The sequence below is a fragment of the Zeus faber genome, assembly GCF_960531495.2.
Source record: "Zeus faber genome assembly, chromosome: 18".
NCBI lineage: Eukaryota > Metazoa > Chordata > Actinopteri > Zeiformes > Zeidae > Zeus > Zeus faber.
This window is the reverse complement of record NC_137210.1, coordinates 27,369,865-27,383,196: the sequence shown is the minus strand read 5'-3', so window position 1 is coordinate 27,383,196 and position 13,332 is coordinate 27,369,865. Positions and strand designations below refer to the sequence as shown.

General features: G+C 44.0%; 1 protein-coding gene across 1 annotated transcript in view; it reads right to left on the bottom strand.

The window, feature by feature from the left end:
- Positions 1-13,332, bottom strand: part of pde9aa (phosphodiesterase 9aa) — a gene marked incomplete at its 5' end in the record, with an annotated part of 44,636 nt that overhangs the window by 13,536 nt on the left and 17,768 nt on the right. Inside the window, 3 exons of the mRNA XM_080019806.1 lie at positions 4,216-4,276; positions 4,903-4,987; positions 12,582-12,652. Coding sequence (XP_079875932.1) covers positions 4,216-4,276; positions 4,903-4,987; positions 12,582-12,652 — 217 coding nt within the window. The remainder of the gene's footprint in view (positions 1-4,215; positions 4,277-4,902; positions 4,988-12,581; positions 12,653-13,332) is intronic.

Below are 13,332 nucleotides of genomic sequence, written 5' to 3'. Positions count from 1 at the left end.
CTTTTAAAGTATAGACACAACGCTCGCCAAGCGCCAAGGAGAGGGGAGAGTTGAAAAGGTTTGTGTGCAGCGAGGTCAGCTCAACGGGTGGGCGTGGCTTCCTAAATAGATTTTTACTCTGATTGGCTGCATGTTGGCAGCCTGGGGCGCTGTTGGCACCGTGCTCCGGCGGGTTATCTCCCAAATAGGAGCCTTTCTGTTTGGAGTTTGCATGTTCTCCCCGTGCTCACATGGGGTTTCCTCCACCTCACGTCAGTAAGGACCCCCCTCAAAAACATGCACCCATCATCGTCTGACCAGCGATGGACATTTATCACCTGGTCCCCGGGCGTGTCCACGTATGCTGCCCACTGCTCCTGGCTGTGGCCCCGGAGGAAGGACAAGCCAGGATGGTTAAATGCAGAGGAACCATTTCACCGGCCACCATCAAAGCATGTGCATGTGTGTGTGTGTGCAAGCATGTGTTGTAGTGTGGTGGTACGGTGTGCGCAGTGCATTGCACTGCTGCCTCACAGCAAGAAGGTCCTGGGTTCGATTCCCGCCTGGGGCGCTGTTGGCACCGTGCTCCGGCGGGTTATCTTCCAAAACAGGAGCCTTTCTGTGTGGAGTTTGCATGTTCTCCCCGTGTTCACATGGGGTTTCCTCCACCTCACGTCAGTAAGGACCCCCACCAAAAACATGCACCCATCATCGTCTGACCAGCGATGGACACTTATCACCTGGTCCCCGGGCGCGTCCACGTATGCTGCCCACTGCTCCTGGCTGTGCCCCCGGAGGAAGGACAAGCCAGGATGGGTCAAAAGCAGAGGAGCCATTTCACCGGCCACCATCAAGCGTGTGCATGTGTGTGTGTGTGCAAGCATGTGTTGTGGAGTGTCGTGTGACAATTAAAGACTGTTTCTGTTTTCTGTTTCTTTTCTGGTGTGTTGCGTGATGAATAAAGACTGTTTCTTCTTCTTCTTCTTGTAAATGTGTGTATCCGTATTTGACACATAATGCAAAATGCAGGATTAATAAAGTTGCAGTGTAATTGATGTGAGTTAAAAACCGACGCTTTGATTTTAGCCCGTTTTTAAGAATAACTATTTGGAGCCGGGATAAAATTCGGTAACATGCATGTGGATGATGATGTACTTGTGCGTGTGTGTGTATGTGCGTGCATGTGTGTGTGTGTATTGCATTGCATGACTAGAGTGCCGTGCTACGTCATGACAATTCAATCATCTGATAAGTGTTATTTATATTCTTATTTATATTCTCAACACTTCCCACAGTTTTATCTTGAGATAATATACCTCTACCATCCGGGGTCTAGCTAGTAAATGTACGTAATAAAGGTTCTGTCATCGCTTTAGAAACGAGGTAAAGAGTCCCTCGGCATTCCGCGACGGACAGACGATGCAAAACCGTTCCAGACAATTCGGCCGCGCGTCATTTCCGCCTCGAACGTGTTCGGTACAAATTCGCCTCCAGAGAAATGAAGGGCCCACAATAGCTACTGCCACGGCACAAAATCGAGCCCTCGTGCCCAGGGTTACCATGGCGCGCTCCGCTCTTTCTCTAAACGACTGTGTGCGATCCAAGCCTCTGATTGCCGCAGAGTGCTCATTTGAGTTTTAATGCGCTCGGTTGAGTCTGATTCGGTCACATCACGGCACACCATGTCACATCAGAACACATTTAATGTGTGAAATGCACCACTGTCACCAAAAGTCTTCCCGCCGAGCAACGCAACACGTGCGAGTCCCTCGGGAGAAGCAGCAGATCCTGGCAGTGCTGATGTGCGTCGGCCCTCCGGTGTGCTGGGATGGAGCCGTTTGAGACGAGGTGTTTTATGGAAACTAGCGGGGACTGAGTTCCAGAGAATTCCATTCAACAGGATTTCATCTGAGAGCAGTGCGGTCGGGCTGTGAAACGACGGTTAGAAATTCTAATGCTATTCGAATTGTAAAAAAAAAAAAAAAAAAAGACAGACGGACAAAAATGCAGTGTTTCAGAAGAAATGTAATATTATTGATAGAAATGTTGCGCGAAGTGAATGAGCTTTGTCTATGGGCTCTGCACCGCCCGTCGCCATCATTTCAAATCGTAAGGACATTAACGACGGACGATTTTTTTTTTTTGTTATTTTTTAACCGCCAGCCGAGCAGATGCAGGAACAGCTTTACGCTCATTGAAAAAAAAAACAACAAAAAAACAAAAACAAACAAACAGATGCAGTGTTCTGGAAGAGGCTGGCCAAATCGTAACATTTTAAAACTGTAAAAGTTATTAAAATATATTTAGATGTATGTGTTTTGTCAGAAGAAATATTCAAACGTCATTTTTTACGCCGACGTTGACGGCCCTACGGTGCAGTGACTGGAGCTCGTTGACTTTACTATGTTCGCCTCAATGCCATGACTACTAGCGGGGGCACTGACAAGGAAATCCACGATGCCCTTGCAGGCAAACATCGAATTTCCCAAAAAAGGGGGAGTGACATCTGTCGTTCCACCAAAGGAGAGGGGCAAGACTTTCCCCCCCGGATGCACCGGTATCTGGATTGAGAAGAACGTCCGTGGAATTCGTCGATCGTCAATCATTCGACGTTTGTATGATGACACCGGCGGAGGGCACTGACGAGGGAACCACAGTGACCTCACAGAGGAAATTTAATCCGAAAGGAAGTGATTGTTTTCAAAGGCGCCAGCGTCCGACGCTGATGAATAAGAATGTACAGGAGAGACGCCGAGGTGGAATTTATCTCTAATTAATTTAATTAATCTCCACGTACGTCGTACTGGAGGGCACAGTCATGGCAGTAGTGAGATTCACTTCTAGAAAAGCCATACGCTGAATGGAGTCATTTTCTGGGCAATTAAATTACCAGCTGGGCTGAGATTGAACCGGCGGTGATGAATTCTCAGTGCGGATTGTGCAGATATAAAAAGTCATGTTTACGCTCAAACAAGCTTTTGTTAACAGCAGTTAAAAAAATAAGTCTTTGCCCGATGATTTGTTGATTTTTTAATCCAGGCGAATGCAAGGCATTAAAGTTTAACTTAATTGGGGGTCTGTCCGAAATGACCTTTAGTTTATGTATGAGGAAGTGATTTAAGAATTGCTGCTGGGATCCAATGCCTGGTTGGAGGTGGGGCGTGGTTTAGAGGTTGTGTCCCGAAACCGCAAAAAGGCACTGCTACTTCTAACGCGCCACAGTTTCCCCTGCAAACACATTTTACAGAGGGGGAGGAGAGAGCGGCAGCGGCAGCGGCAGCAGGAAACAATGCTTTGGGCGTAGCTAAAGTCTACTACAGTTGATTGGTTTAAACACTTTGTTCACAGCCAAAGTGTTGAAGCCAATGTGGAGGTGCTTTAAACTGCAGTTCAGCTAATGGCCACTAGATACTGCTCCAGAAAACCTTTGACTGAATAGAAGTCAATCGAAAAAGAAGAAACTTCTCACTATAAATATAGAGTTGGTGCATTTTTTTCCCTTAACAATTACGTCTATGCAAAACAATTATGCAAAAATTTAAAAACAGAATGTGAGAAAACCGGATATTTGCCGCGGGGAGCGTGGTGGCTCCCCCCTCGCTCGGAACGGAACGGAAGTGTAAATGAGGAGGCCGAGCTGTTATGTATATTTTGGCTTCCGGGGAAGGGGGGCGAAGGGGCCACAGCTAGATAGCAAAGGGGTGTAGGCTGTGGTACCGCGGCAGTGAGCGGGAGAACCACTGACACTAATGTGCTGAACCCTTATATAGTGTTAGGGGCGGGGCCGTGCCAAGTTGGGCTGCCCTGCGTCCTCTAGCTCCGACGTACGCCCGCCAAAACAAAATCCGGACCACAAAAATGGTGAGAAACAGTTTAACGGTCTAACGCCGCCATTCAGTACGGGTAAGTTCCGTTTCACATGTTCTCAGCAATTACTTCCTAACGCGTGTAATTTGTTGGTAAACAAATCTCAGAAGCGACCTCACGGGGGTTTTAAGGGTCCAACTCTGGGGTGGGTTCTCCGTGCACCTCAGCGCACCGAGACTCTGCACCACTGCCAACATTCTTACTCCGCTTCATGCCAAGACGGCAGCAAGCGTAAACCTAAATCCGAGGCTTCAAATAGCTTCTTGAGAAACAGAACTGGCGACACATTTTTCGGCGTTTAGAACACAGCTACGTTCCGAAATGTCCACCGGTTTCATGCGTTTCAAACAGAATAGCGGCTCATCTTACCTTGGGGTAGGAGGGCACGTCTCTACGAGGAGTCAGCTTCTTGTTGTCGTCCAGGAAACTGCTACAGGTGGAAAAAAAGGAAACGCACACTAAGTGTCAGTCAAAGCCACGGTCTGAGCACATTAACGGGACATTGAGGACGGGCTGTGTGTTAATGGAGAATAATGGAGATTTACTCTGTTAGCATAGCACCTCAATTACTGTTGTAAACGGCCGTACAAATAAACTTGACGTGACTTTCTTGTGTACTGATTGAGTGTCATTTACCTGATAGGTGTTACACGACCTGATCTGGTTTTTTTTGGAGGTTTTATCCCTTGTACAATTAAAAGCTGGCCAGGGGCGTGTTGTGTTTAACGATTACTCTTAATGAGGCAGGATTTTAAAACCAGACGCTTAGGTCAGAACTTGCAGTTATCATCACAACTTAAATTAACAGTAATTAGAACTATACCATCAGGAACTGAAATAAACTCATTAAAAGGTGTGCATTGTGCTGGTAATTACTGAAAAGGGGTCATTCAACGCTGATTATGTAATAGTATCACAACTAAAATGACCAAGATGCACCATATATTCGCCAAAATGTTCCTTATTTAAGACACCCCTTGATCTTAAAAGGAACAAGAGATCAATGTGGAAAAATAAATGTTCTGCGTTGACGGTGAGCTTTTGTTTTTTGTGGACCTGTTGTTCCTGGAAGCCATTTCCTCACGCAGCTTCTTGATGTCACTACGACACTTCTCTATCTCCACCACCTTCATCCCCTCCACTGCAGAGAGCAAGCGAGAGAGAGAGAGAGAGAGAGATAGAAATAGAGAGAGCGCTTCACAAATTTGCATGTCAGAGAGAGAGGGAGAGAGGGAGAGGGAGAGAGAGAGAGAGGGAGAGAGAGAGAAAGAGAGAGAGACAGAGAGAGAGAGACAGAGAGAGAGAGAGAGAGACAGACAGACAGAGAGAGAGGGTATCCTTCTTAATGCTTATCAAATATTCCATACAACCCAGCAAAAAAACTGTGCACCTTTAATTTTAGTAAACAAAACACGAGATAAATAGTCAGAGTGAGAGTGAGATGAAGTGGGGTTGGAGTACACGGAGTGTAAGCACGGAGGAGAGACGGAACGAGAGCGATAGAGGGAGAAAGTGAAACGGGGGCAGTGAAAGAGAATAACTAAGAGAGAGAGAGAGAGAGACACGGAGTAACAGTGAGAAAGAGAAAGACAGAGCAATAACCCCCAAGCACTTCATCAAACAGAAATAATAACAATAATGACAATAATAATAAAAATAACAATGAGATGACAATGAGAATATTCACAACAACACAGCGAGGCAATTCATGGTAAAATAAACTCTCTGACCGCCCCAGAGAGTTTATTTTATTCACAAAGAATGGATTGTGGCCCCTCATAGCACCATGAATTGCGCACAAATTGCACCCGCTATCTGCTCCTTCTCAAATATCAAATAAATTTGCAATTTGCCCTCATTTTGCATCTGATTGTGGATGCGCGGATTCAAACACGCTAAACTGTTAAATGAAAATTGGCATTGCATTTGCAGGTTTATGTGGAGTGACTATTAAACATTTAAATAGTATGAGTAAATCTATAATACAACTTACTCTTCCCACACAGTTCATTTAATAATTATTAATTAATAAAATGTGTGTATATTAAGATTTTTATTCTAGTTCTCACTGAATCTTAATATTACAATGTAAAAATTATGTTTAACATAAATAGTTTAAAAGTATAGCAAATATGCAAAAGTACATATTTTACTCTATCACAAAGTTAATTTCCTAGTGGGGCCAAACGTCACAGCCTTTCAGGTGCAGCGGCCCACTGCGGAGCTGTCCATGGTCCTACTCTATGAGGTTCAATGCCATCTGTGGTTCAATGCCAATTTTGACCACGTTATCGCTATTCCCTTGAGCTTGCAGTTGATTTTTTAGATATCTTTTGAGTTTACTTGAAATTCCGGAACCTTTTTTGTCAACGTTTGTGATGCCTTATTTGTACAATAAATTATTCAAGGTTTCAAGTTGGCTTTGGAGTGCGTTTTAAAAACCACCACAGACTGCTACCCGTTCCGCTACGTTCAGATGCCATGGCAGTAATAATAATTATAATAATAATAATGTCAAAATATTATTTACAGATCAGGGGAAAGTCTGGGCGTGAAACCCTTTATAATTGGACCAGCTCTCTGAAGACGATTGTGCGCCGCTGCCTTTAAAAATATATATTTTTTGGTCTTCACGCAGTTACCACCAGCTCTCTGCAGACGGTAATAATTTCACTCTAACTGCGTATGGTTATTAGCGCTGGGGTTTGTGAAGTGGACGTTTTTTGCAACGAGGCTAATTTGCATAGAGAGAGGCCAATTCTGCGCCAAATGTATGATTTATATCTCATTTAAATATGGGCAAATAGCACCGAGACGCTATTTGCGTGGCAGTGCAGTTAGGGGTGTATTTCACTGTTTGCGAGTATTTTGTGAGTTAGACGCTTGCTTTTTGTGTATATATTTGTGTTTATATTTATTTTGTGTTATATATATTTTTGTTCTGTTACATATATATATATATATATATATATATATATATATATATATATATATATATATATATATATATATATATATATATATATACACAGTATATATATATAGTTAATATTAATATACTGTACATATATATATATATATATATATATATATATATACACACACACACTTTTTATTTTTTTTGTTTGTTTTGTGTGTATGTATATTTTTGTGTGTCTGAAGTGCAGTGCCATTAATATTAAAGGCCACCTCTTCTCCGGGAGCTGTATCGCTGCCAGATCGTCCCTGATGACACACACCAGGCAGAAGTTGTTATCAGACTACTCCGAGTACTCTTTGTACTGAAACGTATCTTTAATGGACTTGCTGTTCTAGGCGGCCCGTCCCTATCACACATCGCAAAAACAGATGTTCTGAAGTCTGAAGGTACTATCAGCTACCTATGAGCGGCATAACAATAAGAAATTACTTTGAGGATCATAAACATTTGTTACTGGAGAGGCATTGTGTCCATTTGACAAAAATCATACTTTGGGTCATTTTCTTAATATATTTCCCTGTCAATAACTGTCAGTGGAACGCTGTTTGAAGTAGTCACTTTGAGGACTGTGTACACTTCTCAAGTGATAATAATATAAAATTCCTCACGCTATAACAATGAAATACTTAGATACAGGAAATCAATTATTGCAAACTCAAGTATGCAGTGGTGAATATTTTCCCTGAGAGTTAGTTATATTCCTCCAGAGCAGACGCCCTGAACCTTGGGGTTGGGACCGAGCTGGGGACCAATGGACCCTCCCTGCTCGGGGATATCACACCAGCTGCTTGTAAGACACTGAAATTCACATGAAACAGTTTCCTGAAACGCACTGTGGGATATCTGCACTTTGGCCAGTATCGTGTGTCTTTAAAGTACAGTAAGAAAGGTTGTTATTTAGCCTCAATCGGTTTCTTATTGGCCTAAATGTGAATTGTAACACATGAAATTAGTGGCGCTGACTCCAAAATAATCATAAAAGGAAAGAATAAGGTGTCACTCTCTCATATCTACAATGTGTATCAAAATACATACAAAGAGGTCATAATTCAATGTATTCCCATACGCCACAATACTATAAATACAGTGATTTCATTTTAATGTCACAAACTGATCAATATATATTGTCAAACAACAACAACATAGACTATAATACTGCACTTGTTATTGTTGCCTTACACCGGTGCTGCGATACGATATAACAACACATTACTGCACTGTAAACTGCCATTAAACATTAAACTCCACTGAACATTAAATATGGAGGGGCGGGGGTGTTAAAATGATTGTGAAAATGATAACACTCACTCCTCCACTCTGAAGCCCTCTGTCGTGTCTTCACATCGTCCTACATCTACACCTCTCTCTCCCTCTCTCATCTCTCCCTCTTTCTCTATTGAAACAGAACAGGTCGCCCCCACCCAGCACTTAAGGTCCCATTAGAAAAGGGTGTCCATGGCGACCAAGGTGATGCCGGGATGCAGAAATCTGTGTGGGCGGCGCACTGTAGCAACCAGGTGTATATTGTATGTGGTAGGTGTGTGTGAACCAGAAGCCAGATTTCAACAAAACAATGTCAGCACAATAAATGTATATAACTGTCCAGAGCAATGTTAAGATGAAGATGGAGCGAGAGGTTATGGAGTCCAGGGTGGGTGAAAAGGAGGACATAGGCTCGGGCCAGCCAGCCATCACTGCGTGTCAAGTGGAATAGGGAAACTGATGCTGTGGGGCGGCTGTCGTGTCAAAAACCAAAGGAACCACACAAACAGCACGCATGAAAGGCTGATATAAGACGGGGATAGGACGGCACCGCCGCTGCCCACGGTGCAGGTGTGGGATATCATCACCATGGTCACCGGCAGGAACCGAGAGGTGAGGTTGTCATGGTGACCGAGGGGAGTCAGTGAAAAAAGAATTAACAGTTTGAAAATTAAAAAAATGGTTTCACTGCTCCCACGTGTACATGTGCTACATGCAACATAGCGCCCCGCCCCATCTTTCTCTCCCTTCCCCCATCACGGGGGAAGGGAGATCCACACATGGCCCGAGCAGCTGAACGACGTGATTCAGACCCGAGCGCTCCTCTGTGGCTCCAAATCTGACGGGAATGACATGATTTGATCTGAACTGGACAAGAGTTGGTTAGTGTCTCCTTTCATTTGCATTGCGTCTACCGGCTGGTGGGCCGAGCACCACATCCTGCTTCCTAAACGTCAACGTGGTCCACTTTGTGGCTCAGTCCCATGAGAACCCAAGAACTGTTCATTCTTTCAATGCTAGAATATGTATGTCGGGTCAAAAATCGACAGCTTGAAATTATATATTTTTTTAAAAGGTTGTAGATATTATTTAATACATTTGTATGAATAAACTAATTGAGAAACAATAATCAAACCTAATTAAGAAATTTCTGAAATTTTAACTGATTAAAGTATGTTGGTTTAAAAAATAAAGCATTGGGGGTGTTTTTGACCCTCCACATGCATTCTAGTGTTAAATCATCGTTTCATGGTTACTCTGCATTTTGAATGGTCAATGTTTCAGAAAACAAAAAGTTGCCTCACTTGATGCACGGTTGCAAGGTTAGACAGTGTGCAGGTGTTAAGCTGTAAACAAAGCACCGTAAATTCAGATTATACTGATATCAAATTTGACTGGTTGCAAATATGTGTAATGTTGAAAAAAAAACCCTTCCTTTTATTTTGTACAATATAACTAGAGGACTATCGTATTATCCCCAGCTTTTTTTATGTTTAAAATGACTCCGACAGAACCAAAATCCATCAAAGGCAAGAGTCACTTCCTAACTTCTAACTGAAACCCAAGCCAAGCTGGGTAGATTATAGGGATTGTAAAACATCGACCTATTAAATATTAAATGTTACAGTGTGTTACTGTTGGCGCTCGTCTAGAACACTGGGGCCTTAATGAATTCAAAGAAGAAGAAAAAAAAAAAAGCAGCCAGCATGCCTGCGTATCAAGGCCGTGCATCTTTATTGATAGTGTTTTATAGCTGCTTTATAATGTGATTAAAGGGAGAGTTGACACATCCGCTCTCAGTTGCGAGATGCCTTCAGATGGGGGAGGTTAACGCTGTGTAAACTGCAGTGTTTTGCTACAAGATCCACTGCCTTTGCTCTCCGTAAGAAATAATAACAATAAAAAAAGTCAATAGCAAAGGTAAAAGATAATACAATCTCTATATAAATGCATAGTTACATATGGTGTGCATTTGCACATAATGCAATATTCAGATCCTGTTCTATGGACCTGGGATGGACAGATTTACGTACATTAGTAAAGAACATTTTAAAAAGCTTTTCTTTTACAGACGTGCAAATGGCATGACATTTTGTTTCACAGGGAGCGCTTTCTGCAGTATTTCCACATCACTGTTCATACAGGCAGTTCTTACTGTACCTCCATGCGCAATTAAGATAAGATAACGATTTATTAATCCCCAAGTGGAAATCTAGGTGTTGCCAATGCAACTTACAACAAATGACCTACAACAATGACTTTCATTGTTTTTAACCCACGGAGCCATTAGCCCTGGCTACTCTGCTTCAAGGTTATGACCTTACCAATCAAAACTCACTTTTTCAGTGCTTGTGCACATACATTTGTGTGTCTCTGATGGAACTACTAACACACACACAGTGAAATATGACAATCCAGTCGGTTTTTTGTGGGCTGCCCATTTTCAGAAAACATGTGGTTCAACAAGCCATTCAGATTTGCCTCCCCCTCCTATGTCAAGTGGGGGCTCATTAGAATAAACCCCCCCATTTGAGTTTCTTCACCCACGGCTTGAGAACCACCTTTGCAAAGGTGCGTCATTTTTTCTTGCAAGCACCAGACCCTCCAGCACTATGTTGAAGCTGGAGAGCCAAGCACGGGAACTGCTCTGTTGTTGGCTGCACGAACCAGCAAAAATCTTTTGGTGACAACTGCAGCCGATGGAAGCATTTAAAAAATAAGTGTGCTGTGTGTTTCTTTTTCCGTTTGGCACGACCTAACGCTAAAAGCTGAGGTTATATGTTAGATGTCATTTTCTAAAAAGTTACCGGCGTTTCTTGCTGCAGGATCCACAATAATGCTCACGGTATTCGTTTGTTAGTCGAACATCTGTAAGATGAACTCCATCTACTCAAATAACAGGAGAGAAAAATGAACCAGTCTCGGGGTGGGGCGTGCGAAGCAGCAGCTCGTCTGCATTCAAAGCTACGGGCACAGAAACGGCCCGTCGAGAAAAGGACTAAAACAGAGGGGTATAGAGGTGTGCTAGAATGGCTAGAATACATAATCTGAGTGACATTTTTTAGGAAAAAAAAAAATTCAAAGACATGTTTTGGGGACCTCAGAGACCTACATTAACTTGTTGAAAAGGAGTATAATATGTGACCTTTAAAGGTTCCCCATGCGGTATAACAAAACAAAACGGACTGAACCAATGCTGCTGTTTCCATTGAAGTCTTCGCTGAGGAAGAGCGTGATGTGCGGTTGGATGTGCCGTTCGACTGCTAAAAGATAAATGTAGATAAGTCGCTTTGGACGACAGCGTGTGTTGAATGAGGTAATTTGTCACGATTGTGTGATTGTAGAATGCAGACGTCCACTTCAGCCGCTAAATTCTGGTCAATGTTCAGGTCAAACTCTAATCACAGCAGGCCAAAAGCCAGTGGAAGTAGGAGGCCAGACCTGTGAACTAATTTCACTTATCTAATCACAGCCTCATAAACCGTACCGCGGAAAACAGCTGAGTTTGGAACTGAAGGACGGCGGCTGTCTGCACACAGCCGTGCAGGGGTCTGCTAAATCCACGCTGTCCAGCGGCTGAAGAATCCCATTCGTCTGGTGACGGGAGGATTGCAGCGAAACCATCCAAAGTGCCCTTGTTGGCGAAGAGGTTCCGCACGGTAGATCATAAAGAAGTCCACAAACACAATACATGTTTATGGCCCGTCTTCAAGCTCGTTTTGCATGTCTAAAGTGTGATTCTGTGAGCTCAAATCAAACAGAGCACGGGCCATCAAATAGCATTTGCAGGGTTTTTAAATCCACAAATGAGGGACGCTGGAATAAAGATATCCAAGTCCTTCGGAAAAAACTAAAAAAACGACACTAAACAGAGCGTTCAGCTGCAGTTGCTGGCAGGCGGCTTTTCCTGTTCTCAGTTTCTCTTCCCCTGACGGATCAGTGGCACGGCCAACGTGGTCAAACTTTTTAATGCCACTTTCAGATCTTCACAGGGTCTCATTTGCAGCGAGATAAGAAATGAAAACATGATGCATCTCGATCTCACGTATGGCGCCACCGCACAGACACGCGCTTCAAATTCCCCCCCCCCATTCTGCGTCTGCCGTTTGCCAGAAATCAAACAACGGCGCCGCGTGAGGTTTGTACAGGTACAGTGAAGAAAAAAAAAATCCGCCAACTTGTCACGCACACAATCAAACTTCTTCCAGCACCTCGAGCCGTTTCCACCATTTAAATCTCTGATACCTTGAACAGACACACTGTCCATTCGTCCCTTTCCGACTGCTTTCTCGAGCTAAGCGTTCTAAAGGAACAGTGATTCCCGAGGACCCCATCCTCCCCCGGAGATGCGACGTCAAAAACCAAAAACAAATCGTATTCAGACAGTTTCAAGACTCTTAATCTCTCTGTTGCCTAGACGCGTTTAAGGGTTTTCAAAACCCTCCGCACCGTGTGCGTGTTTGTGTGCTCAGAGTGCGACAGGAGGACTCACGCTCGACTCTCTTCTCCAACATGGCCAGGCGGTTTGTAACCTCAGTCTTCAACTCGTTAATCTTGAAAGCCCTGCGGGCGAAGAGAGACAGATGGGATGACTGAGGGAGGCAGGGAGAGGGACGGAATAGAGGAGGAAAGAGAGAGAGCGAGAGCCAGAGGAGGAGTCACAGCGAAAGGTCGAGAGGAAGAGTAAGAAGGAGAGAAAGAGGTGCCATGAGGGAGCGAGAGAGAGATAGGAGAGGGGGAGGGAGGGAGAAGGGGAGAGAGGAAGAGTAAGAAGGAGAGAAAGAGGTGCCATGAGGGAGCGAGAGAGAAAGAGGGAGAGGGAGAGGGAGTGAGGGAGGAACAGAAAGTTGCTGTGAGAGAAAGGGAGGCGGGGGAGGCGAGGGAGGGGAGTGGAGGAGAGAAGAGTAGGCGAGTCCAAGAGAGAGAGAGGAAGAGAGTACATGAGAAAAAGGAGAAAAACACATGTGCAGGTAGAGTGGAGGTCTGCAGAGCCGCCCCTCCTGGACATCATCATGCTGAGATCAGAATAATGAATGCAGATTCAATCCATCTCGCAATTCACTATCCAAATATTGTCCCAACGATTAGACCGCTTTAACCTGACGCCCCCTCCCCGAGGAGACGGCGCCTACGTCACTGCATCGCCCTACCGCGCAAATGAATTTTGTAGGAAAATGGATGAAAATGTATTTTATAGACTTATTACTGGAGCCCAAGCAGAAGCAGAACCCCTGGTTGGTTCT